A 24,330-nucleotide genomic window follows, 5' to 3' on the forward strand; every position below is an offset into this window, starting at 1 on the left:
ACCTTAACGTGTATAAGCTTTTTGCCTGAATTAGTAGCAAATTAAACAGTACAAAAATGATTAATGAACAAATTTTAATTCCAAAATTTGTTTACTGGACCAGTCATAAGCAGCATGGTGACATTAGTGTCTTCTTTGTGAGTACATTTTCTAACTCTCAAATTGCTTAAATTTATGTTTCTGTATTTGAGAACTTGAGCAAAAATAGGGTAAATTGTGCTTTGTTATTTTAGAATGTGATACTCCATTCTTTGAGGATTATGGCAGCAGTTCGCATCTTCTAAATGCAGAAAAAAACCCATTAGCATTTCATTTTTTATTTATTTAATGGTCACTTGAAAATCCCCAATTTTTTTTCAGTTTAGTAAAAGGATGAGGAAATAAGAAAATTTTCAAGACACAATATGCTTTGGGGTTGGCTGTCCATAAGACTTTTTTCTGTATCAGTTGATGTGTGAAGGGAAAGTCTTCCCTTCCCTCAGCTCCCGGTCCAATCCTTCTGCTTTATGTTGACTTGGCAGTGAGCAAGGTGGTCAGCTCACACATCTGGCTGGAAACTACTCGGGGTAGAGGAGATGAGTGGATGGAGGCTTGTCAGCATTGCCAGCCTAAAAGTGTGTCTGCTTTTTTAACTGAAGTACAAGAGAGCAAAGACAATGGGCGGCCCAGACAGAGCGGGAGGACAGAGGCAGAGCTTCTGCCCACAGTCGATTTGGTTTACGCTGTTCTTGGAGCCTCACCTGCTCATCTCTGCCAAGTGCTTGTTTATAACTCTCATGATAAAGGGCAATGGGACTGGAGTCTCCTCTCACTTGCAGTACTTAACAACTGGGGGCGAGAATGCCTGTTCTGGACTTCATCTTGACTAATACCTTTGTATGCCTCTCACTTAACCTTCACTGATTGCTTTGTAAAGACGCCATCTCTAATTCCCAAACTATTAAATTAGAATTGAATGAGTTGGAAAACACTGTTGTTCTGTTTTAGTATCACTTGATTTGCACTTGGTTGGAATGGCTCTACAAGAAGCAATGCACTGGAAGGTAAAACCCACTACAGGTCTTGTACTGTGCATGATCTGCATAAAGCTGAATAAAGCTTTTGTAAGGCATTAGCATAATTTGGAGGGGGTGGTGGTGATGATGGTGGTGATGTGTGTGGAACTAAACAAAAAAACATTGAAAAGCTTTAGCATACACACACTCTGAAGTGTATTCATATGTAGGGAGAGGATGGTAAGTATTCTGGACTGATGACGTGTTCCTTGTGTAGATTTGGAAAGTAAATGCCACTGTTTAGTCTGCTTCTACTTTCGTATCTTTTTGAAGACACATTTCAAACATGAAATGTCCCTGTCTTCTCTACTATGTGTTCTGTAATGTTAGGTGAAGTGATTCTTTTAAAGCTACATTTCTACTTATTTTTTTCAAAGAAATTTCTCTGTGAGGTAGTTGTCATTTAGAAAAAAAACAGTAAAATGCTGTGATGGGGGAAATAGCTTTTGGAAACTCATTTGGAAATGTCATGATTGATTGTCCTTCTTGGGAATAACTGGAGCGGTTTGAGTTATTAATATGGCAAATAACAAACTTCAGGGTATTTTTTTTCTTCTGAGATATTACATGGAAGTTTGCAGAGTAAATGAAATTTAGTTCTACTATTACAGTGGGAAAGGACAAAATGTGCCAAAACTATCCATGAAGGAAATAAAATAAAGCTCTTAAAAGAAAGCCTTAGCTTATAGTATTTGCAGGGCAAGTCAGTTACTTGAGAACAGTTAGTGGTAATAAATTAGCTTAAAATGCATTACAGATGAGGCTGGTATGTTTTTTCTCTTCAACTTCTTGGACTGGATTTGTGCCTGAAGAGATATGGTGACATTTTTCAAGAACTGAGCTTTAATGGTTTTTGGCTAGAAGTATTCTTCTACTTTAAAAAATACTTTAATGGCCTTAACACCATACCTTTGTTATACTGTGGTCAGATCCAGGGGAAGAGACAAATATAAAATTCTTCAGCAGCTGGTTTGGCAGTGTAGAGCTTTTTGATACTCCTCTATCAAAATACTTATGGGGGTCTAATTACAATGGCATAAAAGGGCTTTTACAGACACAGACTATTTCAACTTAACTGTAATAGGCTCTGTCTTTAAGAGCACGTTTTATGGTATTGTAAGATTCATCTAGATTAGAATGGCTTTTTATGTACCATGTGTCTTAGTAAATAAAACAAAGCCTGAGATATACTCAAGAAGTTTAGATTTGCTAGCACAGATTGAGTCCATCTTTGCCTACAGTAATGCTCCCTTTCTGGAAGAGCTCTTATGTTGAAAATATCTGGATGTATTTATTCATCTTTGTTGGTCATCTTCAGGCCTGGAAAGGATTGCAGTAGTTACACTGAGCAAGAAAATGCATGAAGGGAATGAGAAGGAAGTAAGTAAATCTACTGTAATGGCCACAATTTAGAAGAATATAATCTTTAAGCTTTTTTTCAGACTTTTTAATGTGTGAAGGAAAATTATATTCATAGAAGAAAACTAAAAAGACATCATTTGAAGTGAGTGTATTAAAAATTCAGGTATAGATTAGTCTAAGAGGTTAAAAAGAGAAGGATGTATTTGGATGATGAGCTGTGACAGCTGTTATTGCTCTTGCCTTTTGTAAGCATATGACTAGAAAGATTGTTTATGTAAGTGGCTTGGCCTAAATGTTGTTTCAGAATTTGTGCCAAATACATAAATTATTCTTGAAATACTTTGAGCCAAACTCTGTCTCCTTGATTGGCTAGGTGACTTCTACTAATTTTAATGAAGATTGCATGTTTTAATTCAAGCACAAAATTGGGCCTCTGATACTGAGGTTGTTTCTGTATGAATGTGTAAGCAACTTTAGGATACTTGAAGAGCACATTTGTCAGATGCATGCAAACCTTTATAGTGTTCCATTAGGCATTTGTAAAATGCAGAAGAGAGGGATTGTATTTCTTCAGTTGGGCATTATTAACATGTTTTTAGTAGTCAAATCCTGAAATATTCTTCATTCTCGTGTATCTAAAACTTCTAGTCAAAACTTTTTGAACTCTTCCCTAAGAAGGGTATTTTTTTTCTGATGTGATTTGTAACAATTGGCATTTACAATAAAGACTATATATCTATATTAGATTACAAGCAATTCTATAAATATTTTCAGTATACTAGTAGTTTTGTCTCTAGGCAGTGACAATTTTTCATGGTGGTAGGAAACTTTAACTGCCTTGTGGAGGTTAGGGAAAATAGAGATTTTTTATTATACATCATCAATTGGTGCATTTATTCAGACAAATACGGGATGGTTACCCTAAGGTGCTTATATATTAACCTCTAGCAATTTGCCCAAAGAAGTACTGTGGAAAATATAAAAAGACAAGGACAATTTTTTGGAATAAGCAAAAACTAGAGTCTTGGTGGTTCCATATATAGAACTAAACATATTTGAAATGTTACAGCAATATAAAATTGTATCAATTCAAATTAGGTTGAGGGAATAAATATGAGTAAAATCATGTAACATGTAAAACCGTGTGACTGGTGGTGAAACAGATTATATTTTATGTCTTGTACAGAAGTCTATTCCTGTGAAATCTTCTGTCTTCTTTTCTGAGTGTTCTTATATTTAAGAAATAGAATACAGCTACAAGACTGTAAGTGGCTGCCTGAAGTAGTTGTCACAGAAGTATTCTATTTTCAGGAATATTCTGGAATATTACAGTTGCTGGGTAAGAAGTGGTTACTCAACACTATAATCCTGCCATGCCAATCAAATTAACAGTACTTTGATTACTGATAGGATTTAACTTGAGATTCAGACACTGAATTTTGAATTCTCTACAGTTACTATGTGATGGAGATATCCAGACTGTGTCAACAGTCAGTAACTTCCAGAGAGATAATTATCCTGCCCTGTAGGAAACACCTGTATGTGGTCCACTGAGTGTTTCTTCACCTGCTATTGACTGTATTGATGAGATCTCCATCAGCTAATGACAAGTTAAGTCCCTGTCTCACCTGTCTCATGCAGCTTAGATGTCTGAGACTGAATCCTGCAGAAAGGCCACACTGTTTTTTACACATGAACACCTGGTTCCACTGGAGCTTCTTTAGAGTTCTGGAGGCATCCATGTGGGGCTGGCAGGTGTAAGATATCTAAGAAAAAGCCTTTGTCTTTCAGGAGTAGCAGCTGGAAGCTAGTTGCCATTGTATTGGATATAGGTATCTGTGAATGGACACTGGTCTCTGGTACTTTCTTTCCTGATGTTTAGTTTCAGAAGGAGAGTTTAACTAATAAAAGAAGATCCCTAGAACATTTCATTAAAAGAGGTAGCTGTATAGAAAGTAGAAAACATGTTAATATCCTGACTGAATGAAAAGCTTCAGTATTTGATTACACATTAATATACCCTCAAGGATGTACTGCAGTCCTGACAGATGACTTCACATAGAAAGCTTTGCGGGACTCTTTTTTCCCCTTCCCCTCCCTCCTTTTCTACTTCCCTCATCCAGTGCCACTGTTTTTTAATTCCAGTTGCAGGGAGTCCTCCCACCTACCATCTTATCACTTCTGCCCAACTTAACTCTTTTTTTACTGAAATGAGTAGTAAAAAGTCCAGTTAGAGCTGCTGCAACTCCAGAGCTCTCAGTGAATATTTTTCAGAATTGTCAAGTTTTTCAGTTTACAATGACTGTACCTACAGACCAACTCACAGCTACATGCTTTCTATACAGCATTGAGCATTCTGGTACTCTTATCTAGACATGACTTAGTGTGAGATTTAGGATGCCTCTGAGCCATCAGAGGGAGTCAGTTCCCGAGACTGGTGGGCACCTGCAATCTGTGCTGATTTAATCTGGAATTATGACTTCTAGTTCAGACCCTTTGGCTATACTTTATTAACTAGTGTGCCTTTCCTTGCATATATTTGCATAAAAAGGCAAGCTATCCATTTCATCTGTCAGCACAGAGTGCTATGCAATGAGCTGGTTTCAAGACAGTTGTTCTCTGGGGGCTTAATGCCAACATGCTTCCATAATCTTACTCTCTCATTCCTCTGAGAACTTGCTCAAGACTCCTGTTAAGATGAATTGCAGAAAACTGGGTGAAGCATTACATATCCCAAATGCCCACTTTACATTTTTTTGCTGTGTTCCAGCATCGCCTTTGTCATGATTATATTCCATTTCAAAGAGTCGTAGAATCATTTAGGTTGGATAGATCGTCGAGTTCAAGTGTTAAAGATCATTTCATCATCTTTACATCTGCACACTATGATAGCTCACTTTAGGATGTCTAGAAGTGTATTACTCTCAGTCTTTGTCTTTATGTATTGCAGTTTGTGACAGTAAAGATCAGTATGTTTGAATAACATTTGAAATCAGTGGATAATTAATTAAAATACACAGCTTCCAAGATAAAGTTTTAAAACTCCCATACCTATTGAGCCACAATTCTAGAGTAATTTTAGGAATGATATGTGATATGTGTCAGCTAAATTTCAAATTTAAGGAAAGCTCTGGAAGAATTTTGCTTGCCCTATTATCAGTCTAAGCTTATACAGTGATGAAATGTAGTGATGCCTGTTTGAGCTGCAGAGGTGAACTACAACATTCATGTGCACTGAAAACAGAATGTGTTCCTGTGGTGCAGTCTGTGTCAGTCTGGACAGCCAAATTGTCTTCCCTTCTGCCTTGGAAGTAGGAATGGAGGTAGAAATGCCCAGTAGTCTGTCCCAGACTGTTGGCAGGGAAAATGCATCCAGCTTGATTCTTCCAGCACAAGGCTGAGATTTGATTTAACAGTTTATGTTCTATGACAGTTTAATCAGAACTATTTATTTATTAACTCAGCTGCCGGTTTGTCCTGCTTACCTTTCAACACCATAATGTTAACATTTATTACTCAGCCTTGGAGGGAAAATCAGATATTAGTTGGTTTTTAGGCTGTGGTTTTATGGCTGGCTTAAGCTGTTGTAAGTTCAGGCTCTCAGTTAAAGAGGTGTTTACAGACTCCTCTCTCTTTCCTTTTAGCCCAAGTCCCCAACCCAGACATCTAATTTTTATGAGGCTGCTGAGTGAGCTGAATGGGAAAGTTCGCTTACCTAAAAACTTGTCAATTTTTCATCTAGAATGCCTCTTTTAGCACATTTACATCAAAAGGAGTACGCTAGTAGGAGCTAGTCCCAGTTCAGGACTGCCCCTGTTTTGGTGGCATTATGGATTTAGATTTGCTTATGCTCATCATGTAACCATAACCTTAAAACCCATAACAATTGGAGATAAAGAAATTTAGTATGGATGTGTAGTCTTCGTTGCTCATGTGTAGCATGCATGGAAAAATAATAGGAGAGAAGGAATTTTTTTAATAACTTCAGAAAAATTTGAAACCAAATATCTATTTTAGGTTACTTTGTTCAGATTTCATTTTTTCCCCTCAACTAATATGTGAAACTGTCTAACCTTTAAAGTATTTCCAAGCAGTGTTTATTTTACGAATTGTCATGTAAACTGAAAGAATTTTAGTGATTTTAATGTTTCATTAGACTGTGTTAAGATACATGAAGAGATTATTGTGAAAGTATTCACATTATCTCTTCACAAAAGATTCAATGAATACAATAGGGTTTCCAAACATGGGACAGAAAAACATTCAGTGTATAGTGGGAATATGTCTGAAAAAGCCAAGATAAATGTAGAAAACTTGTCGGAATTTCCTTTTTGCCTTTTTCTTCCTGTTGTACTTGGGATTAATGGAATTATAGCTTCTACTTTTATAGAATTAAGCAATATTTCTCTTACATAAATAGAATGCAATTCTAAAAGTACTTTTAGGAGCACCCTATTTCTTTGTTATTGCTGATCATCTTCACTGGTTTACTCTGAAATTTTAAAAAATCCAAATTTATTGTCCTTAGATTTTTTTTCCTCTCTCTCAGATATTTGTATCATCAGTTTACTCTAGATTTTCCATTAAAGCAACAAGCATTACTCGTGAGTACACTGAAAACTTTCTAGAGTTACTATTATTAGATTGATTGGTCTATAAAAGAGATATATTTAAAACTATTTAGGCCAGGCAACAGAATGTGAATTGCATGCTTCAGCGTAGGAGATTAATTTTTTTTTTTTCCAGACAACCTTCTTTTTTATTTTTCTGTTCCTTTTCCTCCCCCTTTTGCCATAATTGCGTGAAGAGGCATGCACAGATGCCTGCTGCCAGCGTGTGATACTTAACCTGACCATCAGAACAGCCTCACAAAGGAAGGCTTTTCAGGTCCCCCAGTGAAACAACCACTGCATTTTATTGTGGCGTGAAATTAGAAGTGAAAAGCCCTATGGCTCTTGCTGTTTAGTAATGCGGAATATGTCGTTTCTGATGGTGATGGTAGTGCTGGGAGGGAAATGGAAAGCCAGGGGAGAGAAACAAAGTAACGATTTAGACAAAGAGGGCCCCCCTTTTTTTTTGTCGTCTCTGATTGTTCGGTGGTCTATAAAACCATAGAACTGTGGTGGATACAAGCAAAAGGAACATTTAGTTGCGGCTTTCTCATTCAGAAATGTATGTGTGAATTTGCAGGGTGCTGTATAAGGCAAATCATCTGTTATCAGAAGAGTTCACTAGTTTAACTCATTTATAAAACGGCAACAAAAAATTTGACTTTGCTTGGAGAGAACAGCGCTGCTCTGACAGACACTTTAAGTTGCACAGCAAGATGGTGTTTATAACAAGACTGTGTGTGGTTTTCTGAAACTGCCTTGTAACAGATTGGAAGGGGAAAGTGCCAGCTTGAAGAGGCTTTCCCTTGTCTGTTTAAAATTAAAAGAATGATGTTTTCTCAATGGAAACTCTTTACATATATAAAATGTCAAAATATTTATGCTCACTTTTATTTTAAAACCATTATGTAATCACTAAAGAAAATGGTCAACTATTAGAAAATGAAAAGGCAGTTTATGAGAGAGATCTTTTAGAACATAAGATGGGCTTCTTTTTTGTAGAATCATAGAATCATTTATTTTGGAATAGATGTTTAAGGTCTTCAAGTGCAACTGTAAAGTTATCCATGAGCTGAGCACTATTGCTACTGCTGGAAACAACTGGTGAAAGTCCATCCACAATTCTAATATCTGGAAGGGAAAAGCTGTTACATTTTGCAGCCTTGTGTTGTTAGCAGTAAATATTACTGTTACTTTTACTCCATCTGCATGGAAATGGTGGCAGGGACCAGTGGCCTAGAAACACTAGGGACATACAGGTGGAAATTGTCTTACTGTGTTGCTTACTAAGTTCCAGATGCAACCTTGGAGAAGATTTAAAAGCAGAAAGGAAAAGGTAGCATGACTAATCTATGATCTGATTGGTGTAACAGATGCAAACATGACAAATCAGTTTATTGGTAAACTGCTCTGCAGGACTGCAGCCTGAAGAAAGAAAGTTCAGGCAGAGAAGCAAAACTGCTAATATTGTTTAATTCAGGGAGCTCATTTCATTATTCATTAATACAGTAGCTACACTGCCAAAGAAGTCTGTATGTAAGCAATAGCACAGAAAGAAGCAGGCAGGCACTAAGCAATTAAAGCTATTACCACTATCAGAAGGAGTCTGTTACAGAGAGCTTCTTAACGTTTTTAAACTGTATCACTCTTAGTTGGATTTAAAATAATTTATGCACTTTGGTGCAGTATATATTTTGGTGCACTTGTGCTCCAGGCTTTACTTGCTGCTTCTATCATTTTGCCAATGCTGTGCCTTGTGTCTTGACAGGTGAAAACTCTGAATGTGGAGATTTAGAATAAGGGCTAGGAAGAGGTTTGATAAAAAACTAAATTAATTGGCACTTGATGCAGCACATAGAAGCAAGGTAACAGAGGATAAGGAAATGATCTTTGGGGCAACAGTTTGAATAGAGATAATTAGAACAACAATTTTAAGTCCAGAGTAGGTTGGTAGATGAATCAAAGATGTGAAAAGAGAAGAGAGTGTAAAAGAGTATCATCTCTGTAGCAAAGCAGTGGTGGTGGAATAGCTATTGCACTGAGAAAGAGCCAAAATATTTGTACCTATTATAAGCATTTCAAAATAACCCCAGAAGGATCAGAAGTGCTGCTAGGGCATACCGCTTCATGGTGAAAGGTTGACATTTAAGGCTCTCTTCTAGAGAAGAAATTGCTTATACAAGAAGAAACAGCTCCAGCAGCAGAGAGAGGGCTCCATCAAATACTCTATGTTTAGGAGGCGCATCTTGAATGTAGGAGATTTGAGTTCAACTCCATGTTCCAAAATCAGGCAAAGAAAGAGCTCAGTATTGTTCTTTGGTGACTGTTAAGCTTTAAGCTATGAGGCAGGAAAAGAGAAGAAAATATGTGTCCCAGTTTCATATGCTGGTACAAACCCCTGTAAACAAATTTTCACAAGAACTAAATGAGGGATGGACTAATGTTTGGGAGCCAATTTTCTGTTGACATTGGTGGCCATGATTTTGACTTGGTAACAAAGAATAGAAACGTGAAAAGAGTCCTAGGATTATTCTGTCCTTTCAAACAGACACTTCTGCTGGCAAAATTTAACATGCCAGACAGCTAAGCTATACAGATAGATACCAAGCTGTCAGTGTTGAAAGTTATTTTCATTCTAAAAGGATTATGGTTGAAACTGCTGCATTTCAGCTACAATGTGATGATATGAATTCCCCTCTTTTTTTTTTTTTTTGAGTAATTTACTTACCATTTTATGTCAAAACAGTTACTTTTTCAACACTTTCAGTGATTCTTGCCTTCAGTGCATGTACAACTTTTCTGGCAGCTTTTACTTTCTGTTTAATTTTGGGAATTAAAAACAAAGGCTGCATGGACTTCCAGAATATTTGACCTGAAGTTCTTGGCAACGGTCTTGGTCTTTCTGGTGCCATAATTTTAGGAACAAAGCCTGTAATGCTACTTTGTATATGTAAGGGTCTGACAGACTTAACTGATACAGTGGGACTAGCCCTTTCCCTATCTCTGTTCCAGGAAATGCTGGTACTGTTCCTAGTCAGGTCATAAGGCTTCCTTTATTTGCTTAGGGTATTGAAGGTATTCAGTAACTCAAATTGCTAACAGTTACTATTGTGGGACTGGCACCCCGATGTTGTGTACTGAAATGAGCTGGGCAATTAAGAAAAACAAATGTTTCAAGCTCACGTTTTTGTTAGATAACCAACAATTGGCTCTTCAGAATATTTCCTTTACTTTAAGTCCTAATTTGATACTAGTAAGTTTGCATAACCATGGAGAGTGGTAATGCCTGTCCATGTGTGTGCTTTCAGTGCCTCCACACCCAAGTAAAATAAATACACATCAAATGCAGCTATTTGCTATAGCAGTTTAAACTATGCTGCTCAACTTTGCATCCAGTCGAATTTCTCAGAAATGTTCCATTCTGCTCTGAAATAACCATTTGAATGACCAGACCACTCTCCAAAGTGCTGATAACAGATAGGAGACAGTTGCACCTAGAACTGTAGTTTGCTTCACAAGCTGTGTTTCTAAGCCTTGTATGAGGCTGAGTGAACAGAGCTGTAGTCAAGGTTTTGACCACATCTCTGCTAAAGTAGCAAAACAGAGCTTCAAAGAAATGTGTCATTGTATTGTCCTTTTCTTACTTCTCTGGATGTTATTTTGAACATTTTTTTTCTATGTCCTTCAGAATTCATAATTGAAAATACTATAGGTATGTTCTGCAAGGCTTGGTGAAGTGGCTGTTGCAGTGGTCTGCTATGAGACACTGACAGTCCCACCTGCAGAAACACTTTCTGTTTATTGAGGGTGCACTTCTTGGATGTGGAAACAGAAGTTAAACTTTTTAATGCTGGTTTAGAAATGTAATTTTTAAAAGTATTTCTTATCTAAAGTAAGCGATATGTCTTAAGTTCCATATTTCACCTGCAGGTTGTATATGTCATCCTACTTAGATAAGAATTAATAAAAATAAATCCCAGTTGTATACATAGTGGTTTTTGTGTTTCTGTTATGCAGTTTTGTTATTCTTTTCATAAGGAATATGCCAAAATCTGCCAGGAAATACAATTCTCATTCCTGTTGACTAAGATCAGAACTGAATAGCTTATACTCCCTCTTCGGTTTTGATGTTAAAACTCAACACAAAACGCTATATTCTCACAACCTAACCCTTGGTACTTTTAATGGCAAATTGCTTTGCATGAGGTTCCATGTGAATTAACCAGAAAAGTCTCTTAGGGTGTTAACCTCAGATTAATCCTAACCTACAGGTACACCCTTGTGCAGTGTGTTACAATATAATGTGATGGTGGCCATGTGTCTGCTGTTCCTTGTCCCTACCAGTTCCTAATTGCTACTCTAGGACCCTGGAGGTTTGTGCTGCATTGTTTTACCTTACAGTTGTTGAGGATTCAGAATAGTTAAAGTAGCTGTAGCTGCACCTCCAAGAGAGACATAATTGACCCGTTTATTTCTGTGCCAGCCATTTTGTTGTTTCCTTGTTCTGAGCAGTAGACTTATAAAAAATACAAAGTAATCATTAGTCCTAAAGCATAAGATTACACTGTCTGAATGTTGATTACAAATGAAGGATTTTTCTTTATATATATATACACATTTATTAATTAGAATAAAGTAGTATTTGCAGATGATAAATTCTACATTAGCAAACTGTTCCTTATCATCTATCCCACCACAATCCACGTCAGGATGTTATCGATGTAGAACAACAAAAGCACATTTCAAGAAATCTGAAACCCCCTAACTATTTAAAACCTAAGACCTGGCTTTCATTCAAAACCAGCTCCACAATTAGCAATACTTTCAGACAGTATCAGCTGGGTTCCCAGTGTACATGATAATGTCACAGAATAACCCCAACTGTAACTAATTTAATTAAGACTTGATCCTCGAATACAAAATCACTCCTTTTCACCAAATCATGATGCTCACTGACCTACAGGAGAGAAAACAGGCAACACAGACAGGGAACCATTCTCTGTCATTTAACCCTTTTGTTTATTCAGTTACTAGGGAAATATATTACTAGTGTAATTCTCATGAGAACCTCTTTAACATATACAGAGGAGTAATTCCAGGTAGCCGCATGAAACTGCTATTTTACGCAACAAATAATGTTTCTATTAGGCTTTCAAAGTTTTGAAGATATGTAAACCTCTCCTAGTCTACATTAAATGTAACTGAATTGTAGGAGTTGGTTGTGGTTTAAACCAAGCTGACAACTTAGCCCCACACAGCCTCTCAGTCAATTCCCATGATGGGGGTAGAGAATCAGAGGAGTAAAAGTGATAAAACTTGTGGTTTGAGATGAAGACAGTTTTATAATGAATTCATTCACTGCTTCCTATTAGCAGGCAGGTGTTCAGCCATCCTCAGGAAAGCCAGGCTCCATCACATGTAACAGTGACTTGGGAGGACAGATGCCATCACTTTGAATACCGTCCCCTTCCTTCTTTCCCCATCACTATGTGCTGAGCACAATGCCATAGGATATATATCCCTTGGGTCAGTTGGGATCAACTGTCCCTGCTGTGTCCCCTCCCAACTCCATCTGCACCCCCAGACCTCGCTGGTGGGATGGGGTGAGGAGCAGAAAAGGCCTTGTATGTAAGCACTTGCAAGCACTGCTCAGCAGTGACAAGAACATCCCTGTGTTAGCACTGCTTCCAGGACAAATCCAAAGCACATCTCATACTAGCTACCGTGAAGAAAATTAACTCTATCCCAGCTTATAGTAGCACAGAGCTAAAATGTCACACTGAATTCTAGAAAGTTGATGGCTAGTGCTCTGATGATTCATTCTGCTAATGAGGGAGGAGAGGGAAAAGAAGCAAGAGACTGACTCGGCATAAAATGGATCTCACAAAGTGTTCAGAGGCATCTTGAACAGCATATATCAACCACAAGCTAATATGACAGCTACTGATTCTGCAGTTGAACCCTTCTCTTTGGGTTCATGGATTTTTTTCAGCCTCAGTAACTGACATTTTTTAGGTTAGCTCTACTTCTAATGGTTTATTTTAAACAAGATAGATGTGTACAGTGGGTGCCTGACCCGATAGGGTGTATGAGCACCTGAAATTGCTTATACCTGAAGTGCTGCAGTGCCTATCTTTGGCACTTGGTCACTAGGAAGGGTGCCCACAAGCTGAGTGCAATACTATGTGATACCATGAGCCACTCCCATGGGGCAGTGCTCTTGTGCAGCCTTGGAATCAGTCAAGCTATCCAGTGTGGGTTTTGGAGAGCATCGAGAATGATCCACTGTGGAAATGAGATTCACCTACCTGCCTATATAGGATTCTTCACTCTTGAAATTCTCACTGCATATAGTCCTGTCTACTTGAGCTTTTAATTTTATAACATACAGTCACACCTGTGTTTTTTGGGTAAGTAAACAGCCCATACCTTAGTGCTGGAAAGAGATTTAAACTGGAGATTAAAAAAAATAGGAAGGGGATCTTTAATATAAGTGTATCTAACTTGAGTTTCAAAACCAAACGCTTCTTTCATTTTAATATGCAGAATGCAAGTAATTTGCCTTGAATCTTATACCATCTAAAAGTTTAGGAGGACATGAATTAACACAGGAAGTTGAGAGACAAATGTATAAATAGGCTTTTATAAAATGAATTGACAAAAATGATGTACATTCCTGAAATGGGCAGCCAGAGTCCTAATATTTTTCACCAAGCTAGCATGCTATTAATTGGTTTGAACTAGGTAAATGTGCAGCTGTGCATTTACTGTTCTTCAGAGATCTCACAGTCTGATTTTTGAGAAAGATGACGATTAAAAAAACCAAATATCAAAGTAATTATTTCTCTCTTGCTGCCTGTTTCTGTTTACATTTACTGCCACTGTGCTGAGATTTACAGATTCAAAATCACTTTTCTCGTTCCACTGGGTGCATATTTAAATGTACCCATCACAAAATCATTCTCTCTAGGACTGATGAACACTGTATCCTCCTTTGACTTTGGGTAAATTCCCAACCCTGTTCTCTGCTTAGTGCCTGATAGTGAGCATGTACATTTTTCAAGTGCTTTTCCTCATGACATGGCCAGTTATTAGAAGACTGTACAGTGAAAGGTGTTTTGTTCCTTTTTTTTTCTCCCAACCATCTAAGTTCCATTTGATTAGGTTCCATAGGACAGCAAAGCACTTATATTGTATATATATTGTAAACATAAGCCATTCATTTCTGACCTTGATGTTGGAAGCAGTGGGAACGGTGAATGATAATGAAAAGAATAATAATATTCCACCTGTAACACTTAGATTCCATCGTTTTTACAACAGTTTGCATATGACTTGGTTTCTACTCTGATGAAGGAAAAAGCCTTTTTTGACAAAAATATTGTGGGTAGTCACTTCTACTCTGAAATAAATTATTTTTTTGCTGTTTAAGTAGTTAAAAATGTCATATACAGCCATTTAATTTAAATATAGTATTCTAATAAATATGTATTCAGTACTTAAATGATGTTTTGCAATTAATTAGATTTTGAAAAGTTCTGTGTTGGTGTAATTCTCTCCCATTCAGGTCAAAGGCATCATTTTCTAAGCAAAAGTGTTGGTAGACTTATTTTGAAAATCCCTTTACTAATTAATGTAAATGGCATGCATCGTATGCTAATTTCCTGGTTGCTTTACTTATAGGTTAAAAATTAGAACGGAAAAGAATTTTCTAACATGGCCCTTAAATGCAAATTTTTTTAAAAAGATGAAATAAAAAATACAACCCAAAATATTTTAAAGCAATCGCAACCCTTTTTCCTTGAATGAAACCATATTTTGCTTTTGTTTCTAATTTTATGCAGTGGAAATATCAGCAGGTCTGTAGTATTATATTATGCTTGGATTTGTACCTGTGAGAGTGTGCATATGTACACACACACCCCCCCAGTTTCAAAGCATGACAAATACTGGAGTGCTTTCTATTAGCAGTTGTTTTGGCTTTTAGTACTGAATAACAACTCTGCAGCAGTCTGGATGAAGAATAAAAGCCTCCAACTTCCAGATTTAAGCACTGGGGTTGTTGAAACAAGCTCTTTAGGAGGATTTGAGTTATCAAGGTCGGTGTGATTGACACCCGTCATCTTCTGATGAGTGCCACTGGCCTGCAATGTTCAGTGCTGTGTTTCACATCCTGCCTCAGCAGTGCAGAGCCCATGTGGTGCCAGGGCAGAGTCAGTGATGGCTCCTATTGACCAGTGGCACTTTCCAAGTGCACTGCTGGGATGCTCCCAGTGCCACTGCCCTGCTGCTGGCTGGAGGTCTGCCATCTACATGCCTAAGCTTAGCTTCTGGGGGCAGGTGGCTATGTCTGCAAGGTATTTTTTTTTTATTAGATAAAGTAAAGCCCAAACCAGCTGCCAGGTGCTGCTTTGCCTAGATTACTCCTTATCCTGAATCAGATCACCAGACAATGGGAGGGATCTCAAGATCTCCGCTCATTTGCATTATAAGTCAAGGACTCAAAGGTGAGACCTGGATCCAAGCTTTCAGTGTTCCCAGCTTCCCATTTCACGGAAAGCTCATAACAGATTAGCCAAGGGGATAAGTGCACAGACCTGTGTTCGTGAGGTGTTCTCATCTTTGCTATTGCAAGGTTAATAACTACATTTTTAACAAGACGATTCCAAATCTTCTATTGGCAACATTTTTGTCTGCTAGCAGTTACTCTTCACCCGACATGGTACAATGGCACAGCTCCATTAAAGGCAGGCAGTCTGCTTCTGCAGCTGCCTGTGGTGCCAGGCTAGCCTGGTGCTCTGAGGACTCCTCACAGGAGGAGTATGGAGATTTTTTTGTTTATGTAAGTGTTTAGGTAATTGTGTACCCTAATCAGAGTCTGTGAGAGCCTATGCAGGCCTTTTGACAGGCTCCATCATCTGTTTTCCTTGACTTATTCTGAGAGCAGTTGGATTGCAGGGTACTGCTCAGCCCTGGTTCATTTTGTCCATCTTCCCTTCGAAGATGCCCATTGTCTCTGCCTGCCCTGAGGCAGGAGGTGCTGGGGGCCAGTGAAAGTAGCTTGGGCTGTCCTGAGTGATTATTGAAACAGAGCAACAGCCGGATGAGGCTCCAGGTGCTGGAGCCTTGCATGGCAGGTAAAAACTGGTGCAAACACCTTGAACAACAAACCTGGCATCCTTGGGCACCACTGGCAAAATCCCAGAGTGGTCAAAATGTCTCTCATTTAGTCTTTAAACCACTTATACCTCAGTAATTTTTGGACTAAATCCGTTGAACAGGAGAGGTGTAAAAGGACATGACAGTGGAACTGGGCTTGAATGTGCAGTATCTATCCCACAGGAGGAACAACATTGTGGAATTAATTGAATTCACTGAGTTCAGTGACATTTTGTAATGTATCCTTCTAATTACTCTGTGTACAACACATTGTGAATTTTGAAGAGCTAGAAACTGAGTCTAAAATACAAAAATATGTATCAAGAAAATGCTAGAGTGGTATTTTGTGTTCCTGAAATATGTAATCTCTGTGACTAATGGTTTTATTACATTTTTAGGCTTTGTTGCTAGTAAGAAAAATGTCTGATTTTTAAAACACTGTTGTTTTTACTACATTAATGATACAGGTGTACCACTGAGGTGCAGCCTGTATGTATTCATGTTTGATTTTGAATAGCATAAATGTGTATTGATCCAATCGAATACTATGCATAAGAGGAAATTACATAAATACTGCATTACATGTCAAAGGCCTTTCTTTTTGGTACAATAATCCTCCACTCTTACCAGGAGGAGTAGGTGTTATTAACTCCCAACAATGCCAGTACTTTCCAATATTTTATGTCTAACAAAGGAAGAGAAAAGGTTTCTGGATATGAATCTGAATTTATGTTTCAGCTGTTGTAAATGCTCTTAACAGTAGGATTTTTCTGTATGCTGTGCTGTGAAGCTTAGCTGTGTTTGGCAGAGTTTGAATCTCAGCTCTCTGTATAACCATTGCAGTAGAAGTTGAAGTAATGATAATATGGTACTTGAAATAAAGTGGTTTTGCTAACAGACCAGTGAACATTGTCTGTTTATACAGAAATAGTTTTTAAACCTCTGCTGAGTTTACTCCATAGCTTGATGAAATAGTTTCTCGCTTGGGAAGGCAATGTGCCTGTCTAATCTTTAGGCTGGTCAGTGAGGAGATTTCACTTTCTGTAGTTCAGAGTAGTGCTTTTGATATTGTCTCTGTGATCCAGGAACATGGTGTTAAATGATGTTAAGAGCTACATCCAATAAGTTGGAAAATAGGATGACATAATAAACAAGTGAGTCAATTGCTTTGTACTGTAAGAAATACCGAAAATATTTCTTGTAATCTAACCATGACTTGTCATGACCTTGCTCTGACACCATGACTCAATGACACAATCTTATCCCCAGGAGAAGTGGATTATTAACTTCCTGTGGGCCACAAAACTGGAGAAGAAATAAGGTTATTTGTGGTTGTTTATTTCATTCTCTTTCTGACACTTTTCTGCCTCCTGTTTCTTCCTAGTGCCTGGAGCCCTGCAAAGAGTCCTGGGACCTGAAGAAAAACCATTGCCAAAGCTTCTGTGAGGTAGGTCAGCCCAAGGGCACGCTCTCTCACTTTGTTCTAGCAGTCTCTTTAATTTAAATTATTAGCTTCAAGGAGACAGCTGAAAACCATGGTATTTTTACAGCATTTGCCTTCATTTGAAAGGATACACATATAACAATGTAGCCATATTAATTTTGAGTTTAAAAAGGGGTTTTTTTCTGACCAAATGATTTATCTCAACTTGTACTTTAAAGACTGGACCCAGTCACACTTACAGAGCATCTCTCAGAAGGTGCTGTTACGTCCCTCCTGTAAGATGCTATTTCTACCACTTAGCCTTCTGTCTTTTCTGGCCATGTGTAAGAAAGACAATCTTTGTTTAAAAGTTAAAATGTCATTGTGTGAAAAATCCTGGTGCAGGATAGCTAGAACAGATGACTTTCCTGATGGGAAAGTCAGTCTGATTTCTAAAAGAGTAGTTGCCCAGGAGTAACTGGATTGAAGTTCAGAAGACTAATAACAAAATACATAATTATTCAGGAACAAATATTTTGAAAACTGTTTTTGAACCATCTATCAGAATAATCTGTGAAGAAGCAAACCTGAATCAGTCAAACTAGAACGAAGATTTTTTATTGAATTTGAAACATGGCCCTGAGTTGGTGGAAGTGATCTGTTACAGTTCTTAAGTGTTTTTTAGTTCAAAATGGAAGTATCAGCTCAATAGCAAGTTGCCTTATTATAAAAAAGGTTCAAATATGTTCAAGTCTATGAAAATGAATTCCTAGGAAGATTTTAATCTTTTCCTATAAAAAATTAGAAGTGACCTTAATTGATATACTGGTTTTACTGGTACACTGATTTAATTCCTCTCTCTTTACTGTGGACACTCTTTTTCTGGTATAAGAGAATGTCCTATGTTTAAATGATTTTAAGCATCATGAAGATGATTTGGAAAAGCTGTAATTTCAGCTAAAAAAATTTCAGCTGCAACAGTGTGTTAATAGGGATTACTGAATTACTGATCTATGTAGTTACGGTAGAAGACAAAGTAAAAGTTTATCATGAAAACCAAGCCTCGTAAGAGTTTTTTAACCCAGATTATTTGCTACATTCTCATATACAAAATTCTAGAGTACTGTAAAAAAGCAGTTTTAGTGGATCTAATTTATGTTGTTCTTGTATATCGCTCTTCACTCAGGCTGTATGTTTCCAGATATGGGTGAAAATATGTATAAAATTGGTTTAAAAGGAAAACATTTGTAGAACACTGTTATATTGTAGTTAAAACAGTGAGCATCCTTCTTTGATTAGTGTTTTGTGGTTAAAGCTAAATTTAGAACTTCAAAGGCCCATAATGAGGAGCCGCACATTTAGCAGCTAACTGAAAAATGAGCTGTGAAATAGGGTGAGGAGGAGAAGCCTTGAGGACGTATTATGCCTCAGGGAGCTATAACATTTTTAATTAAGTAGCTGCAAATTTGTGATGTTTTAGGATTTGAAATTAGCTTCAAACACAAAAGCCTGGGACCACTTTCTTTTCTTTCAGACTCATGTATACTCCATAGACATTGAGTTAAACGAGGCTGTTTTCCTCTGAGAGTGTTTTCAATCTTTTTGTATTTTGTAAAAAATCTGGAAGCAACAGTTTAGCTTTGTGTTTCTCAAAGTCTCTGCTTCATGTGTTACTTCTTATCTACCAAATGAGTGTACTACTGAATGTTAAAGGGAACCTTATGTGTGAAGGACAGTTTATCTGATTCCTTTTTTTTCCTATCAATTCAGTTTGCTGCTCGTTTAGCTTTTTAACTGGATAACCATGGCATCAGGTGCATTCCAATTGGGAAACAGCAGGAGTGCATGTCCAAGAATCACTGGGGTCAGTAAGAGACATAGAGTGCTCGTTTTTGCAGCGTTTAGGCTGGTCAAGCCTGTAGCACCCAAATCCATCCTTGAAAGCCTGATTCAAAGATTCTGGACGGTTCTGTATGAAAAGATGGGAGAGGTAATGTAGGGGTACATTCTTGGGCCACACTGACTTTAGAGAATGAGTAGGCTGTGAAACACCTAGGCCTCTGTAATAGCTGAGTCTTCCTCATTTTGCCAGAAATATGGGAACAGTAAAAACAAGAAAGTGAAACATTTGAATATGGAAGGAGCTTCAGAAGTTACATGAGTAGTTGGATAGAGAGTGGGTTATACCTCCTGTATAGGCTTAGGAACCTGTAAACCACATTTGTCGGGCTGGAAGGTTTTTGGTTGCTCTGGTATAGAAAGGCCAGCTACAGACAATGCCAATTACATGTTACAATTATTCTGATGGAATCACTTTAGCTGGCTCTGCACCAAAGTAAACAAAGAGGAGATGTAATTTCCATGTCACACACAATATTCTCCCAGGGTTCTAGATACTATTTTAAATATTGTTTTGAGTGGACCTTGCAAACCTCTGTGTATTACATATGCTGTAAAATGTCTATGCATTGAAACGTCTTCTTAAATATCTAGGAGTAGATTTCTCAAGGAAGTAGCATTTTCTTTGATCTTTAATCCATATATTTAAAGCTTATTTTAATTTGTATTTTCTGCTGACAATTTTATCATAAATGCAGTTCCAGTTCCATGAAGAATTATACAATTACTAATACGCTGGCAAGAACATAAAGATGCTGCAAAATCTTCTCTTAGCCGACTTAGTTCAAACAGTATAATGAAACAAGATTTCTCTTATTTATCTAGAGTGGCATTACATCAGATATTGTGGGGAAAATGTTGTAAAATACGAAGAAGGAATGTGGGGTAGTCCAAAAAAAGCAGACTGTCTGACCATTGCTTCCTCTTTGTTTTGGGAATGTTTTTAATCTGTCGTTGAGCAACTTTATAGCCAGTCAATGTGACGAAAACAAGGGAAAGTTGGCAGATATAAACAACATTGTTCCATTAAATATGGTGGTCTTACTTGAGGGAATTCATCATTCTCTACTTGCAATGCTTTTTTAGAAGTGGCTTGAGTATATAAATCTTCGGGGATAGTCTTGCAAAAGCTGAAAATCTGAATAATCCTTTAGGAGGTCTTGGAAAAATTTTTGACATTTTTTCTTTGGTGGGGTTTGGTTGGGTTTTTTAGGGGTTTCTTTTTTGGTTGTTCCTGTTGAAAACATACACTTGGTCTGTTTTTCTTTTAGCCTCTTTTCCCCAAGAAGAATTATGAATGCTTAACTAGCTGTGAATTCCTTAAGTACATCCTGTCTGTGAAGCAAGGGGACTGCCCAGCACCTGAGAAAGCCAGTGGTTTTGCAGCTGCCTGTGTTGAAAGCTGTGAAGCTGATATTGAATGTTCTGGAGTGAAGAAATGCTGTTCCAATGGATGTGGTCATACGTGCCAAATTCCAAAAAATCTGTACAAAGGTATGGATTATTAATATGTACTCATACTAGGCTAATAACTTCAGGCCATAATGAAGTCTCCTAGTAAACCGGGGCTTCCATTTGCTGGGAGTTTGTATGGATGGGAGGAAAAAGGAGAGATGCCTGTAGAGAGGTGGCTGACAGTGACAGGGTGGAAAGCTACAGAGAAATGTTGTTTAAATTTCTGATTTTTTTCCCCTTTGTGAAGCCCATGTCTGGAAATCTGTGGAATGTAAATGTGTGGCTATGATGAGTCATCTTAAGCAGAAGAAACTTTATCAATTTAGGTGAAATCTCACTTAATTTGATGCAGATGAGAGAGAATATAGCAGGAAAATATTTAATGATAGACAGTTCAGGTCCTATTAATCAGAAAAAACATTTATGTCTATAAGGCAAGCAGATGGGACTACCAAGTAGGGACTGTGAAATAATCTGGTAAAAGAAGAAATCAACACAGAACAACATAGTGAGAGATTATAATATCGATATATATATATATAAAAATTCATTATTTAAATCTAAGGCAATCTTATTCAAACATTTTTAATTGATTTGAGTCCTGAGATTTGGTGAAAAAACCTCTTCTGTGACATCCTTTGAAAAGAACATATAAGCTAAGAAATTTTTGGCTTAGACAAATTCGAGATTTTAATTTACTGGAATTTAAAAAAGCTTTATACATGGAAATATTTGAAAAATGTTCTCCTAACGCAGAAAAATAAGCATTTGTGAACAGCATATTCTTATTCCCACAGTTGGTGTTTTTGTTAGAAATCAATTCTTCTTATGTCATTGATAAAAAGTAAATATTATTTAGTAATGCACTTATTAATCAGATAGCGTGGACTCTCTGTGGGAGCCTAATCAGCAGAACTCTGATCTAAGCTCCAGGCTTAGGTCCAAATCCATGCTTATTTCCATCTGTGGAGGGAAATGTGATAAAACAGGTAAAGAAGATGGTGAATTTATTTTTAAGTTCATTATTTTAACTAAAATATTAGTAAATTTTTTTCAGTGTGTCCAGAAGGGAATCTCTCTTGTTTGCAGGATTCTTTAGAGTAGCCCCTTTAAAACTATAAGGAATTAGTACACACCAGGAGATAGCACCTTTCAAAATGAAAGTTATTAAAATGAATCACTTATTTATTTATTTTGTCTTATTGAGACAAATGACCTGAGTGGTAAACAGGCATTCATGTTATGTATGTAATGATTTACATTACATCATGCAATGATTACATGATCAAGCTCCATGCCACAACTACAAAGCATTCCAGTAAATGTAACAACTGGAAAAGGTAAAAACAAACAAACAAATAGAGCAAGATTAAGTTCTGCTGGAGCTGACACAGCACGTGACACGATACGATACGTTCTGTAACTGCACACTGGAAGGTTTCCTCTGTTTGGCCTGATTAAATGGCAGCAGAACTAACCTTCCCTAACATCTTATCACCAATCTGCAGGAGGTGCTGGCTTGTAAGAGCATATATGTCTTGCAGAGGAAGGGCAAGCTCAATACCCTACTGCCTTCTCGGCTGATGAATTCAGCTAATTAGCCTCTTCAACCTGTCTTTCTGCAACAAAAGACAAATAGAAGTGGAGCAGGCTTGCTATTCATTTCCTCCAGGGGTAAATGACCTTCCTGTCACTAAGGAAGAGCAAACTCTGCAAGCATGACTAAGATCTAGTGAATAAGTTCAGTACTTATTCTTATCATTTTGACAGCACTCACAGCTTGAAAATGAACTCAGATTGAATCTAAGAGTCTACAGAAGTTTCTATAGTTTTACTGTTGATCAGGCTCTGGAGATTAGTTACAGCAGCAGATATAAAATTCCTGTCTGATTTGCTGGATTTCCAAACTGAATTTGCTACTGAGTGCTAAAGTCCAATCCTAAAAAAAAATTCATGTAAGTACACTACCACAAGGACATATTACAAATGTTTTTGGATTAATGTAACAAGCATTTTTTCATCTCTGTTGGGAATATTACTAATTGGTTATGTAGTCTTCACATATTTATGTCCCTTTAGTGAAGATACTAAATGTTCTCTCCTAGTCTTCTGTCATTGGCCTCATCCTCCTTCTTTACACTGTCTCAACTAGTGAAGGACTTGAGAAAGTGTCTCTGCAGATCTGTGTAAAAAAAGGTAAATTGTGAAGAGAAGATTGGGACATTCAAAGGATCTGATGGTGTGGCAAGATTATGATAGGGTAACTGGGGTCAGATGGTCACCCATAAACAATGACTGTTTTCATACTTAAAGAAAAATAGTTTTGTATTATAAACATAGTGTACAGTTTTGAAAGTGTCCATCTCTGAGTCCTTGCACAATTGTGTTTACAATTGTAGTGATGCCGTGGACATACCCTTTATAAAGCCCTCCATGGAATTCTGGGGAACCAATGTTTAAGATACAGGTTTTCATGACAGACCAATGTGCACTTATTTTTCATGGCACAGAGATGGATGTGCTGTTTGAAAGACACCTTTAGAAACATTTTTCCTGGAGTTTGCTATTGCACACATACAGTGATCAGTGATTTGAATCCTTTGGTTAAGCACTGCAGACTTTGGACTAATGGACACTTTGGAGCACTGCTGACTGAGGACTAATTTGTTCCAGCACACAAAAAGGAGCTGACCATTTAAAATAATAAAAGGCACATTGAAGAGTAATTGGATCTTCACATCTGGATATTAAACTGATGGTGCTGGTTCTACAAAAGTATTTTCAAATGCACTTGTACTGTGCTCTCATTGTTTGCGCTTCCGCTCTCCATCTGCATGCGATTACGTAACACCAGAGAGGCCGAGATACTTGCAATCAAGTGAATCCAACTGCCCCTAATGCAAAGCAGATGGAAGTTTTCTTAACATGCAGATTGTAGGATTATTGTGTATCATAACTAAAGAAGGATTTGCAAATGTGGAAATCCATAGTCATGTTCGTTATGTTAGACTAAGACTTCAGGCTGTTGAAGGATATCCAGGGTCTAAACTGCTGTGATAACCAAATTCAGATACTGTATTTTTTCAGGTGGACCTTAGGTTTCTTGAAGATCTACAAGATCATTTTCATTTGCTTGGAGCTACTTGTATACTCAGATTTATAAGAAGATCTGTTAAAATATAAAAGTTGTTCACCTGAGGAAATTTTGGTACTCAGTCATCTGTGGCAGACTGAGTAGGAAACAATTTATCTAACCAATATATACAGCTGGCCTTATGTGGACAGCCACTGAAACAACGAAATAACTAAAGTGTATATGATAACTTGCTAAGAAGGTTTGTATGTCAACATAGAAATCTTATTTGTG

At 37.4% G+C, this 24,330-nt stretch overlaps 1 protein-coding gene across 1 annotated transcript in view; it reads left to right on the forward strand.

The window, feature by feature from the left end:
* Positions 1 to 24,330, forward strand: part of ANOS1 (anosmin 1) — a 134,581-nt gene that overhangs the window by 53,737 nt on the left and 56,514 nt on the right. The window contains exons 3-4 of the mRNA XM_042038100.1: positions 17,571 to 17,633; positions 20,780 to 21,002. Coding sequence (XP_041894034.1) covers positions 17,571 to 17,633; positions 20,780 to 21,002 — 286 coding nt within the window. The remainder of the gene's footprint in view (positions 1 to 17,570; positions 17,634 to 20,779; positions 21,003 to 24,330) is intronic.

The sequence above is a fragment of the Corvus kubaryi genome, unplaced genomic scaffold (genome assembly GCF_017639235.1).
Source record: "Corvus kubaryi isolate FWS band 111438036 unplaced genomic scaffold, C.kubaryi_AGA036_p1.0 133, whole genome shotgun sequence".
In the NCBI taxonomy this organism is placed as follows: domain Eukaryota; kingdom Metazoa; phylum Chordata; class Aves; order Passeriformes; family Corvidae; genus Corvus; species Corvus kubaryi.